At 41.7% G+C, this 19,334-nt stretch overlaps 2 protein-coding genes across 2 annotated transcripts in view; one reads left to right on the forward strand and one right to left on the reverse strand.

Moving 5' to 3' along the window:
• UBR7 (ubiquitin protein ligase E3 component n-recognin 7) overlaps positions 1–15,939 on the reverse strand; it is a 22,497-nt gene extending 6,558 nt beyond the window's left edge. Inside the window, exons 1-9 of the mRNA XM_006165410.2 lie at positions 15,683–15,939; positions 13,403–13,536; positions 11,094–11,154; positions 9,798–9,893; positions 7,217–7,270; positions 6,618–6,723; positions 2,164–2,372; positions 1,837–1,986; positions 452–614 (exon numbers count right to left, since the gene is read on the reverse strand). Coding sequence (XP_006165472.1) covers positions 452–614; positions 1,837–1,986; positions 2,164–2,372; positions 6,618–6,723; positions 7,217–7,270; positions 9,798–9,893; positions 11,094–11,154; positions 13,403–13,536; positions 15,683–15,832 — 1,123 coding nt within the window. The 5' untranslated portion in view covers positions 15,833–15,939. The remainder of the gene's footprint in view (positions 1–451; positions 615–1,836; positions 1,987–2,163; positions 2,373–6,617; positions 6,724–7,216; positions 7,271–9,797; positions 9,894–11,093; positions 11,155–13,402; positions 13,537–15,682) is intronic.
• Positions 15,940–16,008: 69 nt separating this feature from the next.
• GON7 (GON7 subunit of KEOPS complex) lies at positions 16,009–19,206 on the forward strand. Its single transcript, XM_006165411.2, has 2 exons — positions 16,009–16,287; positions 18,318–19,206. Exons 1-2 carry the CDS (start codon positions 16,086–16,088, stop codon positions 18,410–18,412), a joined length of 297 nt encoding a protein of 98 aa, XP_006165473.1. The 5' UTR covers positions 16,009–16,085; the 3' UTR covers positions 18,413–19,206.
• The last annotated feature ends 128 nt before the right edge of the window (positions 19,207–19,334 follow it).

Raw genomic sequence — 19,334 nt, forward strand, 5'->3', positions numbered from 1 at the left:
TGGCCGGCGTGTAAAGCCCCCGGGCCCAGGCCTGGAACCGCAGTCGACTATGTGGGAGTCCAGGGACACAGCCATTATGCTAACTGCTGGTCCCAATAATTCTTTAAAAATAAATAAATAAATAAAAGACCTACCACTCAATTCAAAATTTAAATTTTCTTTGTATTAAACTATAGGGGGCCAGCAAGTGATGTGGTAGTTAAGGGTGCTGGACTCCCACATGGCCGACCATGGTTCGAGTCCCAGACCTGGTAGCTTGCTTTCTCACTTTCTCGCTCTCACTCTGTCCCTCTCTGGTCAAATTAAAATAAATAAATAAAGTAAAACTAAAATAATTCTTTTAAAAAATGTTTAACTATAGGTGTTTATTGTCTTCGTTATACTTTTTCTTTCATATAGCAAAAAATATTTTATAAATTTACTGAATATTCACACACAAATTTGTACTTACCACAAATAAGTTCCACTTGTTGTACCCTATTCATGCTGTTCAGGGTGTCCATTAAAGGGTCTCTCCTGTCGGCCGCCTGGTCAGTCTTGCCTTTGTTCTCATAGGCCAGGACTGTGTCATATTCATCTGTCAGGAACAGGACATCTAGATCTCCATACATTTTCTTTAAAAAAAAAAAAATAATAATAAAACCAGTTTCCCCATTAGAACTGCATGGCATGCTCAGAAAGTTAATTTCATGAGAATCACTAAAAACTTAATCTAGTTCTTTTAGAGTAACATCTATGGGGTCAACAGGTGGCAAAGAGGTTAAGATGTCGGATCCCACACAGCTGAATGTGCAATTCTAGTCCCAGGCCTGGTGGTTTGGGTGCATATGTGCCCAAGATCCTAGGAGGAGAATGAAAGAGAAGGGACTGAGGCAAGACCATCCTCTTAGGGGTGGTTTCTCACTTTTCCTCTCTGTCTGTCTCTTTTGGTGGCAAGCATACAAGCCCTATAGGAAAAACAAATAAAGATTAACACCTAGAAGAACCTGAAACTCTTAAAAGAGAGTTTCTTAAAGGATTTATTCCTTTTTTATCTTTCCCAGTATGCTACAGAGCATGTCCACTCACCAGAGAGAGGGAGAGGGAAAGTGAGAAATCACTTCCCATGGGAGATGGCCATGCCTCAATTCCTTCTCCTCTTGGCACTTTGGGCGCACACACGTTTGTGCCCAGCATGTTTGTCAAGCCTCCAGGTTCAGGACTTGAACTGCGCAAGTGGCCATGTCAGACCTAGTTGCCTTAACCTTCAGCCACCTGCTAGACCAGAGGATTTATTCTTTTCACCCAAATCTCTCTCAGAAAGCTCCCAACTTACCTGTAGATATGGTATGGTATATGAGACTTTAATTTAAAAACCAGTGACTTATTGGGGCCTGCAGGTGGTGTGGTGGTTAAAGGCGCTGGATTCCCACATGGCCAACAGTGGTTCAAGACCTAGACCTGGCAGCTCGCTTTCTTGCCTTCCCTTTCTCTCTCTCTCTTTGTCTGGTCAAATTTAAAAAATAATAATAATAACAAATGGAATTAAATAACTAAGTAATTCTTAAAAAAAAGCAACTTATAATTTTCAGGCAATTTATGTTTCCAATCAACTTACGATATAAAAAAATTGCTGTTTTTCACTAAAATTAAGATAAGTAAATGAGAATACAGCATAATCTCTAAGTTCTTCCATAAACATTTGACTATAAGTACTAGTTCAAAAATTTGCTTATTATAAAAATTTCAAGAAGTCTCCTATACTTCTCCATCAATTCAATAAAGACACTTTTCAGGAGTTCTTGTTTCAGCATCAGTACACAGCACACACCGTCACTGCCCCAGTCAGATACTCACCATACAGTCTTGGCAGGTACACAGCTTACTGCGCCAATTCACAGGCCAGTAGGTGGCAGTGTCTTTCTTCATAAACTGCCCAGCTTTAAGCTCCTGGAATTTGCAGCCAGATGGTGATTCTGTGTTGACGCTTTGATTCTTAAACACTGTCTGAAATAAAATTAAGTTTTGAAGTGTATTCTTTACACTATCATAATTTTTATAGTTTAGATTTTATAGAGAGATTTATTTCAGTAAAGGATACAACTAAAATCCAAAGCTACAGAGCTTACAGAATTAATTTTGCTTACATTTTCTTCCTTTTATGGCTTATACTTGGTACACTACCTGGTGATCAGATTCAGAACTAGAGCTGGTGCATGGCTCATTATTCTGCTCTGCGTTAATTTCCCTGGCGGCATCCTTTCCGTGTTCTGGAATGTCCTCTTTGAAGGTACTGTCTTGGTGATCTCCATTTTCAGGTTTGGTAAGTTCCTGATCACCTGTCCCATCGACATTCAGCACCAACCCATCATCTTCAGCAGATACTTTGGTTACTGTGGATTCAATGAAAACACACAGAAACACACATATTTACAGAACTGACAAAGAAATCACTTGTTCTGATTTTAAAATATTTGGGAATCTCAAAAAGGAGAAAAGTCAATCTCTGGAATATTAAGGAAAAAGGAACTACCACACTTCTTTAAGTTATACCTGCCTATCCAAAGAACTCAAATAACTTAAAAAATGTCAGTCAGTACTCAATCAGTTTACAGTAGAGGAGTATTGTAGGTATTGAAGAGAGATGGAATAACCCAAGAATCAAGAGAGAGAAGAAAGAGATCTAACTGTAAAACAGAAGGGTAGTTTGAAACGACTACCAGGTTTTTTTAATACAGAAGGAGGATATCGAAAAGAATGGGTGTAGGGACAGAAATACTGTGAAAGAAAAAGGAGAAAGGGTAAGGAAGCCTGTGTTAAATGGTGCCATTTCAATTTAATAGCAGGGCCAGCAGATGCCTTGGTGGTTAAGGGCACTGGACTCCCACGTGGCCAACTGCAATTTGAGTCCCACACCTGGCGGCTTGGTTTCGCACTTTCCCTCCCTCTCTCACTCTGTCCCTCTCTGGTCAAATTAAAGTAAATAAATAAATAAAGTTAAATAAAATAATTCTTAAAAATAAAAAACCTCTTTTCAATTTAATAGCAGATGAAACTATCTGCTGACAAGGAATGAACTTTAGGAAGAGGAGGAAGATCAATTAAGAAAATCCAATGAATGAGACATTCACATAGGCTCAGGGTCTATGGAAAGGATATGAGAGAAAAAGGGAGCACCAAGTTTAAGAATTGTAAGGCAGGGCTGGCCCCACAGCCTAGTGGTTAAGGGAGCTAGATGCCAAATGGCTACTGAAGTTTGGATGGCCATGCCGCAATCCCTTCTCCTCCATTCTCTTCTCAGGATCTTGGGCACATATGAACACGCGCCTGGTGTGAGTTTAAGCCACTGGGTCCGGGACATGGGAGTCCAACGACACAGTCATTACTACTGGTCCTGGCTGCTGCAGTTTGAATCCTAGCCCTAGCGGAGTGAAAAGCCCATCAGGTGCATGTGTGCACATGCCACAAATCTCAACAGGATGGAGAAATAGAGAAGGGACTGTGGAGTGATCATGCCCCCTTGAGGAGTACTTCCCCCTGCCCTTATGCCTCTCTCTCTCTCTGGCAAACACACATTACCTGGGCAACTTAAAAAAAAAAAAAAAAAAAAAAAAGATTTAAAAGAAAATCAAAAGTATAGGATGAGGGCCAGCCAGTGGCATGGAGGTTGAAGCACTGGATCCCACAAGGTCAGTTGTGCAGTTTAAGTCTTGGACCCAGCGGCTAGAAAATCACACATGTGTGTACATGTCCAAAACCTAAGCGAAGACTGGAGGAGAAGGGACTGTGATATGGCCATTCCCCCAGGAGGTGACCTCTCATTTTCATTTTCTTTCTCTCTCTCCCCCCTGCTCTCTAATGAGTATATGCACTCTACAGCAAAAACTAAAAAAAGAAAAAGAAAGTACAGGATGAGACCTTGCTGTAGGATGAGCTCTTAGGCATGGTTGTGCTGCATGGGGATGAATGGGCAAGTAGTTCCTAACGGTGAGAAGGGCAAAGAATGATGAGAGTTTTATAAAAGTTCATGAAAAAAACTGCATGGATTTCAAAATTTTTGCACCAAAATAAACTTGAACTCATTACGTTTTCCCACAAACTTTTTGAAGTCCCATCATGAGGCCAGAGCAACAGACTCTATGAGTAACTCCACCGTAAAACATGTAACATAATAGCATTACCAATAAGATATTTAATACCTCAAGACCATTCACTGCTGATCAGGCTCAATTTCATAGTGTACACCAAAAGCACTAGATAACAGACTGTATCACACCTGCTATGGTTGGAATGTGTGTTCCCCCAGTTCATTAGACTGAAACCTAATTTCCATCGTATTAGGAGATGAGACCACTTGAACGTGATTAGGTTATGGGGCAGAGCCCTCATAAATAGGATTAGCACCTTTATAAAAAAGGCCTGACGCTGGAGTCCCATGTAGTTCATAGTCCCGAACCTGGTAGCTTAAACTCACGCCAGGCGCACGTGCGTGCATGCCCAAGATTCCAAGAGGAGAATGGAGGAGAATGGATTGTGGCGTGGCCATCCCCCCTGGGGGTGATTTCTCGCTTTCTGTCTCTCTCTGTCATTTTGGCGAGCGCATGCTCCCTGCAGGAAAAAAAAAAAAAAAAAAAAAAAGAGGCCTGAGAGCTCCTGCTTGGCTCTCTCACCACGTGAGGACACTTAGAAATCTCCATCTACGGGACCAGAAATTGGCATAATGGCTATGTCGCTGGACTCCCATGTAGTGGACCGCAGTTCGAGTCCTGGACCCAGTGGCTTAAACTCACACTGGGCATGTGTGCATGCGTGCCCAAGATCCTGAAAGGAGAATGGAGGAAAAGGGCGTGTGGGGCGACCATCCCCCGGGGGGGGAGGGGGGGTGATTTCTCACTTTCTGTCTCTCTCTAGCAAAAACCTCTCAAAAAAAAAATCTCCATCTACAAGGACTGGACCCTCAGCAGACACTGACTGCTAGCAACCTTGATCTTGGACTTCCCAGCCTTCAGAACCATGAGCAATAAATTTCTATTGTTTCAGGGACCATCATTACTTTGCTGGACTCTCACATAGTCGACCACAGTTTGAGCCCTGGACCTGATGAATTAAAAAAACTCATGCCGGGCATGTGTGCGTGTGTGCCCAAAATCCCAAGAGGAGAATGGAGAAGGGATTGTAGCATGGCCATTTCCCCCTAGGGGGTGATTTCTTGCTTTCTCTGTCTCTTTGGCAAGCACATGTACCCTATAGCAAAAATCTCTCAAAAAATATTTTTTCTAGGGAACCAGCAGTTAGCGTAATGGCTATGTCGCTGGGCTCCCATGTAGTTGACCGTGGTTCGTGTCCCGGACCTAGTGGCTTAAATCTCACACCAGGCGCGTGTGTGTGTGTGCCCAAGATCCCGAGAGGAGAATGGAGAAGGGATTGCGGCGTGACCATCCCCCCTGGGGGGTGATTTCTCCCTTTCTGTCTCTATGTCTCTCTCTGTCCTATAGCGAAAAAAAAAATTTTTTTTCTATTGTTTCTAAATAACTCAATTTTATTATAGCATCCCAAATGGATTAAGATGCCATCTCTTGGGACCAGCAGTTAGCATAATGGCTATGTCGCTGAACTCCCATGTAGCTGACCATGGTTCGAGTCCCGGACCCGGTGGCTTAAACTCACGCCGAGCGCATGTGCATGCGTGCCCAAGATCCCAAGAGGAAAATGGAGGAGAAAGGATTGCGGCATGGCCATCCCCCCCGGGGGGTGATTTCTTGCTTTCTATCTCTCTGTCTTTCTGGCCAGCGCGCGCGCCCTATAGCAAAAAATGCTCCAAAAAAAAAAAAAAAAAGATACCATCTCTTCCCCAACTGTAGCATGGTGTGTGTGTGCGCAATGTTGCCAGAAGGTACATACACATGCCAGAAAGAGGGGGAAAGGGAGAAAGCACCCCCCCATGAGAAATGGTCATGCCATAATCACGTCTCCATTTCTCCTGTTGGGATTTGGGTATGCACACATGCACCCAGTGTGTTTCTCAAGCTCCCAGGTATAGGATTTGAACTGCACAGCTGGCCATGTGGGATCCAGCTGCCTTAACCACCAAGCCACAGGCTGGCCTGCCAACCAATAGTATGTTTTATATTTAATAACTTATTTTAGTTCTATTTATCTTTCAAAATCCCTTTCAAAAGCTACCTCATCCATTTTTTCTAATTCTGGTCTCAATTATACTGTGCTCTACACCAATAAAGTACAAATTTGTTCTTGGTATTCTCCCACCCAATCTATAGGCTACCTTATAGAAAGGAAATATGCATGCTGTGTTATTTTCTATACCTTAAACTCCAATTACAAATAATTGCCAGCCAGTGCGTGGCTAAGGCACTGGACCCCAAATGGCCGACTATGTGGTCCAAGCCCTAGACCTGGCAGCTTGAAAAACATGTTGGGCACATGTGCGTACATGCTCAAAATCCCAGAAGAATGGAGAAGGGACTGCAGTGCAGCTATCCCCCTAGAGAATCTCTCACCTTCCTCTCTCTCTGTCCCTGGTGAGAGCATATGCCCTATAGCCACTAAGAAAAAAAAGCAGTCACTAGAAATCCTGGATTAAACATCCAGATTTTACAAGCACAGGTTTGTGAACCTACCTGCCAGCTGTGCAGCATAAGCCCACAAGAAAGAACAACGCTTCATGCAAGCCTGGCACACCATCTCTTGGAAATCCCCACTCTCGGGGGGCATGGCACCAAGATGCTGTCAATACAGAAAACCAAGTGTTATTACTGTGATCTCCACGTTGTCCTATGATTTTATCAACAAATATTGTACTTGCACAAGATTGTTTCTTTATAGTTTATTTTTAAGAGAGTAATTATAACATAAAATAGAATAACTCAAAAGGAAAAGATACTTTATCTTTTGGTGGTGACAATGGCTTTAAAATGTAAAAGTTGGGACCAGCAGGTGGTATGGTAGTTATGGCACTAGACTCACATGTGGCTGAATGCAGTTAAAGTCCTGGTCCTGGCCACTTGGAAATCATGCCAGGCATGTGTGTACATACCCAAAATCCCAGGAGGAGAATGGAACAGATGGGATTTTTGTGTGGCCATCCCTCCAGGGGATGATTTCTCACTTTCCCTCTCGCTGTCTCTCTGTGTCTCTCTCTGGCGAGCACATGTACCTGATGGCAAAACCTAAGGAAAGAAAGAAAGAGAGAGAGAAAGAAAGAAAAAGTTTTCCTTACCCTTCCATGGAACCAGTCTTCACAGACTACACACTGGATCATCTCATCTGGAATCTAACACAGAAAAGCTGTTTGTTAATGATTACACTAAATTCTAGGACATGGAAGGAAACGGAATTAGATATTAGACAGTTCTCTACCAACTCTTTGAGACCCCCGTATCCATGCAATAGTACTCAGGGGATAAAGAAATTCATTCTTGCAAGCCATTATCAAAGCTTTCTCATATCAGTTATTTAATATCTAATTCGTACAAAACTTTATAGATAAGTAAGGCATTCCCATGTTATATTAGAAAGTAGTATGAAGTGACCAATACAGAATATGACAACTAGAACTTTGACCATACTATGCTTCCAAGTAATCTGAATAGTAAAGCTATAAACAATCTCTCAATAAAATAGACAACTTCTCTAATTTGGATAAAATAAATAATTAAATGCTGACTTTAGGAAAATTATACACCAAAGGACACGAATTGTTTTGGGGATTGTTTTATGTCATTCCCAGGCTTTCATATCTACTAATTAACATCCTAATGTTATCCTTTTCCTATTGTGCTTTCTTTTTTTTTTCTTTGGAGAGGTTTTGGCTATAGGGTGTGTGTGCTCACAGAAAGACAGAGAGAGACAGAGAGCCCAAAGCAAGAAATCACCCCCGAGGGGGGATGGCCACACCATAATCTCTTCTCCTCCATTCTCCTCTTGAGATCTTGGGCACTCATGCACATGCGCCTGGTGAGAGTTTAAGCTGGGTCTGGGACTCGAACCACAGTCGACTACATGGGAATCCAGCAACATAGCCATTACGCCAACTGCTGGTCCCCCTACTGTGGTTTCTTAAAGGGAAGAAAAAAGCATACACACACAGCAATTTTATTTTTTTCTACTTTTAGGAATTTATTCATCATCTTTTTTCTTTTTTCTCTTCTTTTCTGCCAGAGTACATATGTGCTCACCAGTGAGAGAAAGAGAGACAGGAAGAGAACTCCCTCTGCCAGTGGAGTATGGTCATGCCACAATCTTTTTCCCTCCATTTCTCTTTCCTCTCAGGATTTTGGGCACCCATGTACGCATGCTGGAGTGTTTTTTCAAGCTGCTGGATCTGGGACTGGCTAGGTGTGATCCAGCACCCAATGCTCAGTGCTTATAATCACTGTGCCACGGGGCCAGCCCACATCATCTTATTTTTTTGTCTTTTGATTAAACAGGTTATAATTAACACTTTGCCCATACCTTAAAATACCTGGTTTCAGGTTTTATTTTTACCTCAAAGATATCTTTAATTTGTTCTTCTATATAAATTGGCTTAATAATTATAGTCTAAAACCATTACGAAGTAGAGAAGGGGCCAATAGGTGATGCGGAGGCTGAGACAAATGGATTCCACATGGACAACTGTGTGGTTCAAGTCCTGGATCCTGCAGCATGAAAATTAAGCTGGGCACATGTGTGTGCATGCCCAAGATCCTGAGAGAGGGATGGAGGAAAAGGGACTACAATGTGATCATCCCCCCCCAGGAAGGTGATTTCTCATTTTCCCTCTCTCTCTCTAGCAACCACATGCACCCTATAGGAAAAGCTAAAAGAAGAAAAAAAAAAGGGGGGGGAGTTATACAGTGAAACACACATTCACTCACTTTTATGTACACAGAAAAAGACCTAGAAATATATATACCAAAAAGGGTTAACTGTGGCTCTGACTGGGACGTAAGAAGCACAGGACTGAGGAAGCATTCTTTTTAAATTCTGCATAAACTTTAAGAATTACTTATTTCATTTTATTATTGTTAACAAATCCCATCTGTTAATTTGACTGGAAAGAGAGAAAGGGAAAGTGAGAAAGCAAGTCATCAAGTCCAGAACGTGAACCATGGTTGCCCATGTGGGAGTCCAGCACCCCAGCCACTATTCAATGTGCCAGCCCAAAATTCTACATAAGCTTATTTTTAAAAAATAATTATTTTTAAAAATAATTGTCATTATTTTTCAATTTGACCAGAGAGAGAGACAGAGAGAGAGAAAGTGAGAAAACAAGCTGCCAAGTCCAGGACTCAAACTGTAGTCACCCATGTGGGAGTCCAGCACCTTTAACCATCATGCCACCTGCTGGTCCCCTGCAGAAATTTTTGAGATTTTTTAAAGAGATTTTTTTTTTTTAATTTACTTACTTACTTACTTATTTGTTGTCATTTTGGGGCCGCAGAGTCCAGGACTTGAACCCATGGTTGGACATGTTAGAGTTCAGCACCTCAACCACCATGCTACCTGCTGGCCCCATTCTAATTGAGATTTTTAAGAGGACCCAGTTTGAACACCTATTTCTTTTTTAGACTATGTTTGATGGTGGAGCAGGCAGACAGGAAAGAGGATGAAAAAGAAGTTCTGGCCTTGGCAAAGTCCTCTCCAGTATTTCATTCTTAAAATGTAAGGAGAAGAGCAGCTGAAATCTGTACCGGGCATCAATCCAATAGATTCATAAGAAGGATAAATCTAGCATCTTCTCACAATCTCAAAATCCCTTCTGAAGAGTCAAGGCTAAAAATGACACAATCCTAGGAGTTAATCTCCAATTCTCTTACCTCATCTTCAGGATCAGGATAAGGTCTCTTGCAAATGCAGTATAATCCAAAAAAGTTGTCATTGTACTTATTGCCAGAATTTACCTTAGTTTTGTCCTGAAAAGTAATAATAATTTCAGTATATAATATGGCTTAAACTTTAATTATAATTTCATGCATCACAGAAGTTATGCATTAAATATATTCTCCCTAGAAGTTATTTTCTTTCTTTTCAGAAGGTAGGCTTTAATTTTCAAAACATTAAGAAGAAAAATTTATTCTTACTAAAAGGATAGAGATTCTTTTTCTAGGACACAAGGAAAAAATAAAATTTACTTTTTGCAAGTCCTTGTAGCAACTGGAGAAAACTGCAAATGCCCATTCAATAAGATGGAGATAAAAGTTGGGAACAGCAGATGGCATAATGGTTACATCACTGGACTCCCACATAGTCAACTGTGGTTCGAGTCCCAGACCTGGTGGCTTAAAACTCATGCTGGGTGCATGTGCGTGCGTGTATGTCTGTATGTGTGCGTGCGTGCCCAAAATCCCCAGAGGAGAATGGAGGAGAAGGAATTGTGGTGTGGCCATCCCCTCTGGAGGGTGATTTCTTGCTTTACGTCTGTCTCTCTGACGAGCACGCATGCTTTAGAGCAAAAATCTCTCTTAAAAAAAAAAAGAGAGAAAAAAAGGGAGACAAAAGTTACTCCTAACTATTAATTATCAACCTACGTAAACTGACATTGGCCTAGAATTTCAAAGTACTACTTTATGCACAGCTATGATAGCAAAGACCCCCAGGTTACCAGGAGACAAACAGTTTGTCTAAATCTAACCATCTAAGAAGAGGAAAAGCATAGCAGTTTTGGCAACCATGACTGAACAAAGAAACATTTCTTACTTTCTCCTTTATTTCTGTTATTTCACTAAATGTTATCATTTAAGTGTGGCTTTTATTAGTCAAAAAGCAATGAAAATATCCTGTGTGCATCTAGACCACATTCATTATCATCAAGTTTTACTTATTCTGTTTTTAAAATGATATCCTTTGCTTGAAAAGCTTCAGAACATGAGTACAACCAATATAAAAGAATATTTTCTCCAAAAAACTTTCAAATTAGCATAGTCTATATTATGGGCTTATTTACTTTTTCCAACAAAGTAAAAAACATTAAAAAAAAAAAAAAAAAATAGACACCCATCTGCAAAAAATAAGCATAAAAACTGCCTTTTTGGAAAATACCTGGTTTTTACCCACTCTGGAAAATATCAACCTTACCTCTTCTAACTGCATTTATAATTATAGTGCTTACTTACAGGAAATAACTTGCATTCCAAATTTTTAAATTTGCTGTTTCCACAATCACACCGAAAATTCCTAAGAAAGAAGAAAGACCCATTTTACTTTTCTTTTAAATCTAATAAAGTACTCTGTAAACTCAAATCATAGCCTCTTCTCTTTTCAACTCATTTCCAGGAACTAAAAAGTGGCTTTAGGGCCAGGAGGTAGCCTGGTGGTAAAAGAAGCCAGATCACATATGGCTAACCATGTGGTTTGAAGTCTCAGATCTGGCAGTTCAAAAACACACTGAAGGGGACCAGAGTTAGCGTAATGGCTATGTCGCTGGACTCCCACAGTCGACAGCAGTTCACGTCCCGGACCCAGTGGCTTAAAATACGCCGGGTGCGTGTGCGTGCGTGCCCAAGATCCCGAGAGGGGAATGGAGGAGAAGGGACTGCGGCGTGGCCATCCCCTCTGGGGGGTGATTTCTCGCTTTCTGTCTCTCTGTCTCTCTCTGTCTGTCTGGCGAGCACACGCACCCTATAGCAAAAACCTCTCCCAAAAAAAAGAAGAAGGAAAAAAAAAAAACCACACTAAACACATGTGTGTATTTATGTGTGTTCAAAATCCAGACAGCATGGAGAAATGAAGAGATTGCTGCATGACTACATCCCATTATGGGGGATGGGGGGCTTTCTCCCTCTCCCTCTGTCTCTCTGGCAAGTGAAATAAAAAGTGTCTTTAGGGGCCAGCAGGTGGCATGGTGGTTGGGGTGCTGGGACTCCCACACGGCCAACTGCTGTTAGAGTCCTGGACCTTGCGGTTAGCTTTCTTACTTTCCCTCTCTCTTCCTCTCTCTCTCTGACTGTCTCTGGGTAAATTGAAAATAATAATAATGATGATAAAGAAAAATAATTCTAAAAAAAAAAGTGTCTTTGCTTATTATACATGTACCCAATTTGGAATTTCTCTAAGCACATAACAAAGATTTTGTAATACTGGAAATAAATACACATAAAGACAACTATTCACAGCATACAACTACACACAAAAGTAAAATAGCAGCTGAAAAGGTGACTAGTTTGAGTTTGTAATCTATGGTTATCTAAAAAAGATAACCATATCTTTTTTCCTCTGGAAAGGTTTTTGCTATAGGCACATGCACTTGCCATAGAGAGAGACAGAGAGACAGAAAGCGAGAAATCAACCCCCAGGGGGGATGACCACGCCACAATCCCTTCTCTTCTATTCTCCTCTCAAGATCTTGGGTACACACGCACACACATATGGCGTGAGTTTAAGTCACAGGGTCCAGGACTTGAACCGCAGTCGACTACATGGGAGTCCAGAGACATAGCCATTACACCAACTGCTGGTTTCCCATAACCATATCTTAAAAGGTCTTATGGAGCCAGTCAGTGGTGTGGTGGTTAAGGCAGCTGAATCCCACATGGCCAACTGCATGGTTTGAGTCCTGGGACTCAACAGACTGAAAAACACAATGGGTGCATATTCATTAGTGCCCAAAATTCGGAGAGGAAAAGGGATGAAAAAGGACTGTGGTATAGCCATCCCCACGGAAAGGTGCTTTCTCACTTCCCCTTTCTCCAGTAAGCACACCTACCCTATGCAAACTAAAAACAAAAGCCTCATGGGAAAACTATCCTCTGATTAGATTATATGAAACAATTATATTAGATTTCACTAGGGCACTACTTTGTACATTCAACTAGTTTGAATGAAAAAACAAGATTATAAAAGTATCTGGGAGAACAGCAGATGGCATCATGACTACATCACTGGACTCCCGCATAGTCAACCATGGTTGACTATGTCCCACACTGGCTTAAAACTCATGCCAGAAGCATGTGTGAGCATGCCCAAAATCTTGAGAGAATGGAGAATGGATTGTGATGTGACCATTCCCCTAGGAGGTGATTTCTTGCTTTCTGTCTCTCTGGTGAGTGTACATGTCCCGTAGCAAAAATCTCTCTTATAAAAACAAACAAACAAAAAAGGTATAGCTGGGGGCTAGCTCTGTAACTTGATGGTTAAGGCAGATGAATCCCACATGGTCAACTCCATGGTTCAAGTCCCAGACCTGGCAGCTTGAAAAAGACATGCCATATGGCCAAAATGCTGACAGGATATAGAAATGGAGAAGAGATTACAACTTGACCATTTCCCATGGGGGTATTTCTCACTTTCCCTCCCTCTGTTTTCTCTGGCTCATACACAGCGCTCTGAAAAATGGGGAAAACAAAACAAAACAAAACAAAAGGTGTAGCTGGGAAATGATCTAAACATTTAGGAAGCATTCAACAACAATCTAACTGCACAATACCTTTTTGTGTATAGCTCGAATAGTTTATGACTTCCATGACATTCATAACTGCAAGCTAGGCAAATCCCTGCTGGTTCTTCTCCCTCTGGGGTACAGGTACTACAGGCATATAGGGCTTGTCTCTTTACTGACCCCTAAAAGACAGTACCAAAATGGAAAAAGAGAATAAACCCATATAATAGCAGTTACCTAATACCCACACTGTGACCTGAGAAATAATTAAAATCAGATGATCTGTGGTCATCTTCCTGTAAAAACCATAAGACTATTAAAAAAAAAAAAAAAACACTGTTGCATGTTTTATATCTATACTAGTGCTTGTTTTCACACAATTTTTTCTTAAAGTGTCAGGAAGTTTAAATTTGTCAACTAGCTGTGAATAGGTTGGCTGCTTAATCAATTTAACATATGAAAAAAGGAGGAAAATGCATACAGATTTATGTTAAGTAAAATTACATTTTAATTTTGGAAAATGTTGTCATTCCACCAAAAGGAAATTCAATGCATGAAAAAGAATCTCTTTGATTCTTAGGATATGCATGCTGACATATTTATAGTGTCGTCATGTTTGCAGTTCATTTTCAAATATTCCTTCCCCCAGAAAAGCAAAGTATATTATTGAGAGGAGAAAGATAAAACAAATGACGCAAAATGTGAATACATCTAAGAGGTACACAGATGTTCATAATAGTATTCTTACAACTTATCTGTAAATTTTAAGATGTTTCAAATTTTTCAAATTGGAAGAAAAAAGGCAAACTTTTAGAAATGTTGGTAACAAGTTATCGCCATTTAGGAAGGATGGAGACGCACAGAGAGGCTTCTGGATCGTCAGTAACGTTCTACTGATCTGAGTGGTGGTACATGTGCATGGGTTCACTTTTCTTTCCAATCTCTGCATGAAATTTGGGTGATCTCCATATGTTTCACTATAATTAAAGAGAAATTGAAGGAAGTTCTTTTTATTAAACTAACTACATTTCCTTTATTTATTTATTTTTTTTAAGAAAAGTGGGAGCGGGACCAGCAGTTGGAATAATGGCTATGTTGCTGAACTCCCATTTTTGAGTCCCAGATCCAGTGGCGAAAACTCATGCCTGGTGTTTGTGCATCTGTGCCCAAGATCCCTAGAGGAGAATGAGGAGAAGGGATTGCGGTGTGGCCATCCCCCCTGGGAAGTGATTTCTCGCTTTCTGTCTCTCTGTCTCTCTCTGTCTTTCTGGCGAGCTCATGCACCCTAGAGCAAAACAAACAAACAAACAAACAAAACTCTCCAAAAAAAAAAAAAAAGAAAGAAAGAAAGAAAAGCAGGAAATAAGTTGTTTTAGTGGTGACCAAAGGTTTTGAAATACCAGCCAACATCTGGGACTATCTCTACACCAAGCTTAATCAATATACAACTTGGTCAATGATGACAACTAGTATTATGATCTCAGTTTGTACTACATAATGACTATCTCCTCTCATTTCCTAGTGTTCCCCTCCACCCACCTGCCTAGGTAACCTTCTTCCTACTACCAATTGTCATCTCTTTTTAGTTTTCTTCCTACCCACCTTCTCCAGTTTTGTACCTAGAGATGTAAGATGAGTCACCAGCACTACATTACACCCCCTCGAATCCTTGTTCACCATGTCTTCCAAATGCCAAACAGATCCCTTCCTCCACTCCTCCCCTCCCTTGCCAGGGCCACCTGCTGTTCTCGTTCAGTCCATTTGGGGGAGGCAGGGACAGACTGCAGATAGACAGGGTGTACTTGCTCCATTTCCCAAGAAAAGGGTTATTATAGCTAGCACTTACCGAACTAAATTGCTGAGCAGCAAACCTCAAGGAGCCCACCCCACACGGCGAGATTTTCAAATCCAGAGCTCTTTCCTTTACATCTACTTTGTCTCTCCCACTTGGTCCCTAATAAATAAATACTTTTGGCGGGGGGCAAAAATAAGGACCAAAAAGTCTGGATTTGAGAGATCAGGGGATGGTTCCGTGAAAAGCAGCAGGGACACCAAGAAGAGGCTCCAGAGGAAGGACAGAGCAGCTACTGGAGAGGCCCTTGGGGGAACGACTGAGCGGGGAGGGAGGCCCCTGCTGGACGCAGGCTGCGGAAGGGGGCCCAGAGGCTGAGAATGAAAGGGTGGCTGGGCCTGGGCCGGGGAGGCCCAGGGCAAACCGGCCGCGGACCGCTACAAGGGAGTCAACTGTGGCGGGAGGATTAGGGAGAGCCTGGCGGGAAGGAGGTTCCGCGAAGCCTGGGGGAGACGAGGCCCGGGCCGCGCGCCCACCTGCGAGTAGGAGCACTTCTCCGAGTCGCTGCCGCCCAGGACCGCGCATGCCTCGTTCTCCAACTCCTCGTCCTCCTCAAGTACGTCGACCAGCGATACCACGGGCTCCAGCTCCGACCGCCGCCCAGCGGAGCCCTCAGCTCCGGCCATCCTCAACTGTCACCCAGAACAAGCTCGGCCCCGGTGGAGGCGGGAAAAACAGACGCGAGAGGCGTGGCCGGAGGAGGCGGGGCCTGAGTACCAGGAACCAATCCCAAAGGAAGAAAGCAAAGGAAGGGGGAGGAGCGACTTCCCACAAACGGAAGTCACTCCTCTCCCTTCTCCCGCCTGCGCCGGCCGTGGCCCCGTTTCCGCTTCCGGGCGGTGCCTCCCTGTGGCGCGCTCTTGAAGCTAGGCGGTCGCCATGGAGCTCTTGGGAGAGTATGTCGGACGGGACGGGCAGCGGCAGCGGCTGCGCGTGCCCTGTGAGGCGCCAGGTAACGCTGACCGTTTCCAAGTCCTGTTGTTGGCCCAGATGAAAGATCTGATACCCGATTTCTTCGACCCGCTGGTACGGCGGGAAGCGCAGGACCGAGTGGCTGCACCGCCAGACGAGGCCTCGGACGGTGAGCTATGAGAAGGTGCTGGAGCGACCGGAGGGCGGGCGGAACGGCCTAGGGTGGCAGACTTTTGCATCTAAACGTTGTTGGCACTCATTGCCGTACTTGTTTGGGCCGCTTCTACGCAAGCATTTTCATGACTCTCAGCCCTGTTCATTTATGTCATTTTTAAAAACCGCTCTGCTTACTACTCCATGCTAGGCATTAGTCTGAACTCTGCAGAATGGGGTGAATGCGACTAGGTTCTTGCCCTTATGGAACACTTCTCTGTGGCCCTCAGTAACTGTTGGAAACCGAGAAGAATCCCGGAAGGCTTTAGAGCGGGCGTGACTTGGGCTGGATGTTCAAGAATGAAAAGGAGTTTTAACAGGTGTAAAATTACAGACATACTTGGAAAAGTGCTATGAGTTTACACAAATTGGAAAAATAGGGATAGACTTCAGTTTTACAAGTTCTAACTACCAAGGACTTTTTCTGTATCTCAGTTTTGTAGGTGCAGTTAGAAAGTAAAAAGGTGAAGCTTAACTGCGTTAATTTTTTTTCTTTTTCCTAAACTCTTAAGTACAAAAATAGGTGCATTTTGACTGTCCTCAGCTGGAACTCTTAAGAACTAGATATTGGAGTCAGGACTTAACTATTCTTTAGCAGAACTAAAATTGTGCTTTGCTTTCCTTCCCAGCTTATTTACATCTTGATAATGTGAATGTTGGCTATGATCAAAAGAATAAATGTTGGCTAGGAGGTGAAGAAATTGGAGACCTCATAGCTGGTGGTGTATATGTAAAATGGTGTATCCATTTGAAAAAGTTTGGCAGTTCCTCAAAAAAGTTTTTACACAAAAAGTGTATTTATAACATTCATAGCAGCATCTTTCAGTTACCTAAAAGAGTGGAAATAGCACAAATGTCCATCAGTTGGTGAGTGCATAAATAAAATGTAGGATGCCCGTACCTTGGAATATAATTTCACAATAAAAAGGATTGTATTGATACATGCTACTGTGAATGAACCTTGAAAATGTTACGTAAGTTGAACAATTCAGGTACAAAAGGCCATATATTACATGGTTATACTTATATGAATAGGCAGATCTATAAAGATAGAAAGTAGATTAATAGTTGCCAATAGCTCAAGAGAATGGAAAATAATTGCTCATGGATTTGGGGTTTCTTTTGGAGAGTAATGGTATACACTATGAAATTGTGTGTGTGTGTGTTTTCAATGAGGTTTTTTTTTTTTGCTATGTGAGGGGGGTGTGCTCACCTGAGAGAAAGAAAGACAGACAGAAAATCACCTTCATTGGGGGATGGCCATGCTGCAATCCCTTCTCCACCAGTCCCCACTTGGGATTTTGGGTACAGGCACCTGGCTGCTTAGGGCACGGGTGCCCGATGTGAGTTTTAAGCAACCAGGTTCCGGGCTTGAACTGTGGTTGACTACGTGAGAGCCCAGCAATGTAACCATTACACCAACTGCTGGTCCCAGAAATAGTGTGTTTTAAATGACTGAATTTCAGCTATCAGTGGGTGGCATGGTGGTTATGGCACTGGACTTGTACGTGGTCAGTTATAGTTCGAGTCCCAGACTGGTGTCTTGAAAATGACCCTGGGTGCATGTGCATGCATCTCCAAAATCCCAGGAGGAGAATGAATTGCAGTATGGCCATCTCCTTTAGGGGTTGATTTCTCATTTTCCCTCACTCTGTCTCCCTGTGGTGAGTGCATGTGCCCTTTGGCAAAAACCTAAAATACATTTAAAAAAAAAAATATATATATATATATATATGTTGTGTGTGTGTGTGTGTGTGTGTGTGTATACATATGTATAGTGAATTTTATCAGAAGTGAATTATAGCTCAAAAAAAGTGATAATAAAGGTTTAAAACACTGCAGTTCCTAAAATCTTTTTAATCTAAAATGGATATAGTTGTATTAATCTCTAAAGGAAATGTTATTAACTAGATAACATTGTTGTTTTGACTATATTTCTTTCAACCACTGAATGTAATATCGTACAACAAATATTTATTTTGAAAGGTCATGACGAAGATGATGCAGAAGATGAAAAATACATTGGTAACACACCTAACTCAGATGGACCATCTGCAAAACGGCCCAAACCGCCATCTTAACGATAGCGTTTATGACGTTTAAGAGACTTCTATTATATCCTAATTATCACAAACTGACATTGAAGGATAGTTTGTGCTCCTGTTTGGAGAAATGGTTATTTTATTCTGCGGGGACAATTGTTTGTCAGAGAAAGCTGTTTCTTATGTTTCTAACAAAGAAGATAAATGTTTAGAAGTGAAATCTGTTTTCTTGTGAGAGAAATAAGCTTTAGGCTATGGAATAAAATAGAACACTTCATAATATATAGAGTCCTCTAAATTGGGAAGTGAATTTTATCATTTTATTCTACTTTTAAAATAACCATTGAATTGAACTGTGTCATATCTACATCTTTTAGCCTTTGCTTCTGTTATGAAAGGTGTATGTCATGGTTTATAGGCAAGAACGTTTCAAAGAACTGACAAAGCAAGTGATGAAACAGGGTATTACATATCAGAATGTCAGTTCTTTATAAAGGGAAGGGAAAAAGGAAACAGAAATACTAAAGAGAAAGGAAAGTCCTTGAGAGAGACCCAAGAAGACCTTGAATTCACAGCTACATCCCATGTATACATACCCACATATACCACTTAACAATGTGTATTAATTTTATGATTTATCTTGTATCTTAAGAGAGCCGGGTGAGTTATGTTTTCATGCTGTGCTACATGTATGTACATAAGTGCAAACATAAGGCCTTAAATAAACAATCATGTTGACTGTGACTTGGATACTGCTTCTCCTCCTGTAGCCACACTTCAGGCTTAACAAAGGACTGTTGAATGCGTTTAAATACATATATTCAGAAAATTTACGTGTATGTGTATGTATTCCTTTTCTACTGGTCAGTAGAACTAAGTCATTTTTAAAATGTACTGTTTATCCTTTCTGATTAGATAACCAAAATACAAAGAAATCAAGCAGCCTATACTTACTGAAATA

Source organism: Tupaia chinensis, unplaced genomic scaffold (genome assembly GCF_000334495.1).
Source record: "Tupaia chinensis unplaced genomic scaffold, TupChi_1.0 Scaffold143913_1, whole genome shotgun sequence".
NCBI classification, from domain to species: Eukaryota; Metazoa; Chordata; class Mammalia; order Scandentia; family Tupaiidae; genus Tupaia; species Tupaia belangeri.

Excerpts from the sequence above, each read along its gene's own strand:
- GON7 (XM_006165411.2), top strand. The coding sequence starts at position 16,086 with ATGGAGCTCTTGGGAGAGTATGTCGGACGGGACGGGCAGCGGCAGCGG. Across the intron at positions 16,288-18,317 it reads GCCAGACGAGGCCTCGGACG|GTCATGACGAAGATGATGCA; the intron begins GTGAGCTATGAG and ends TTATTTTGAAAG.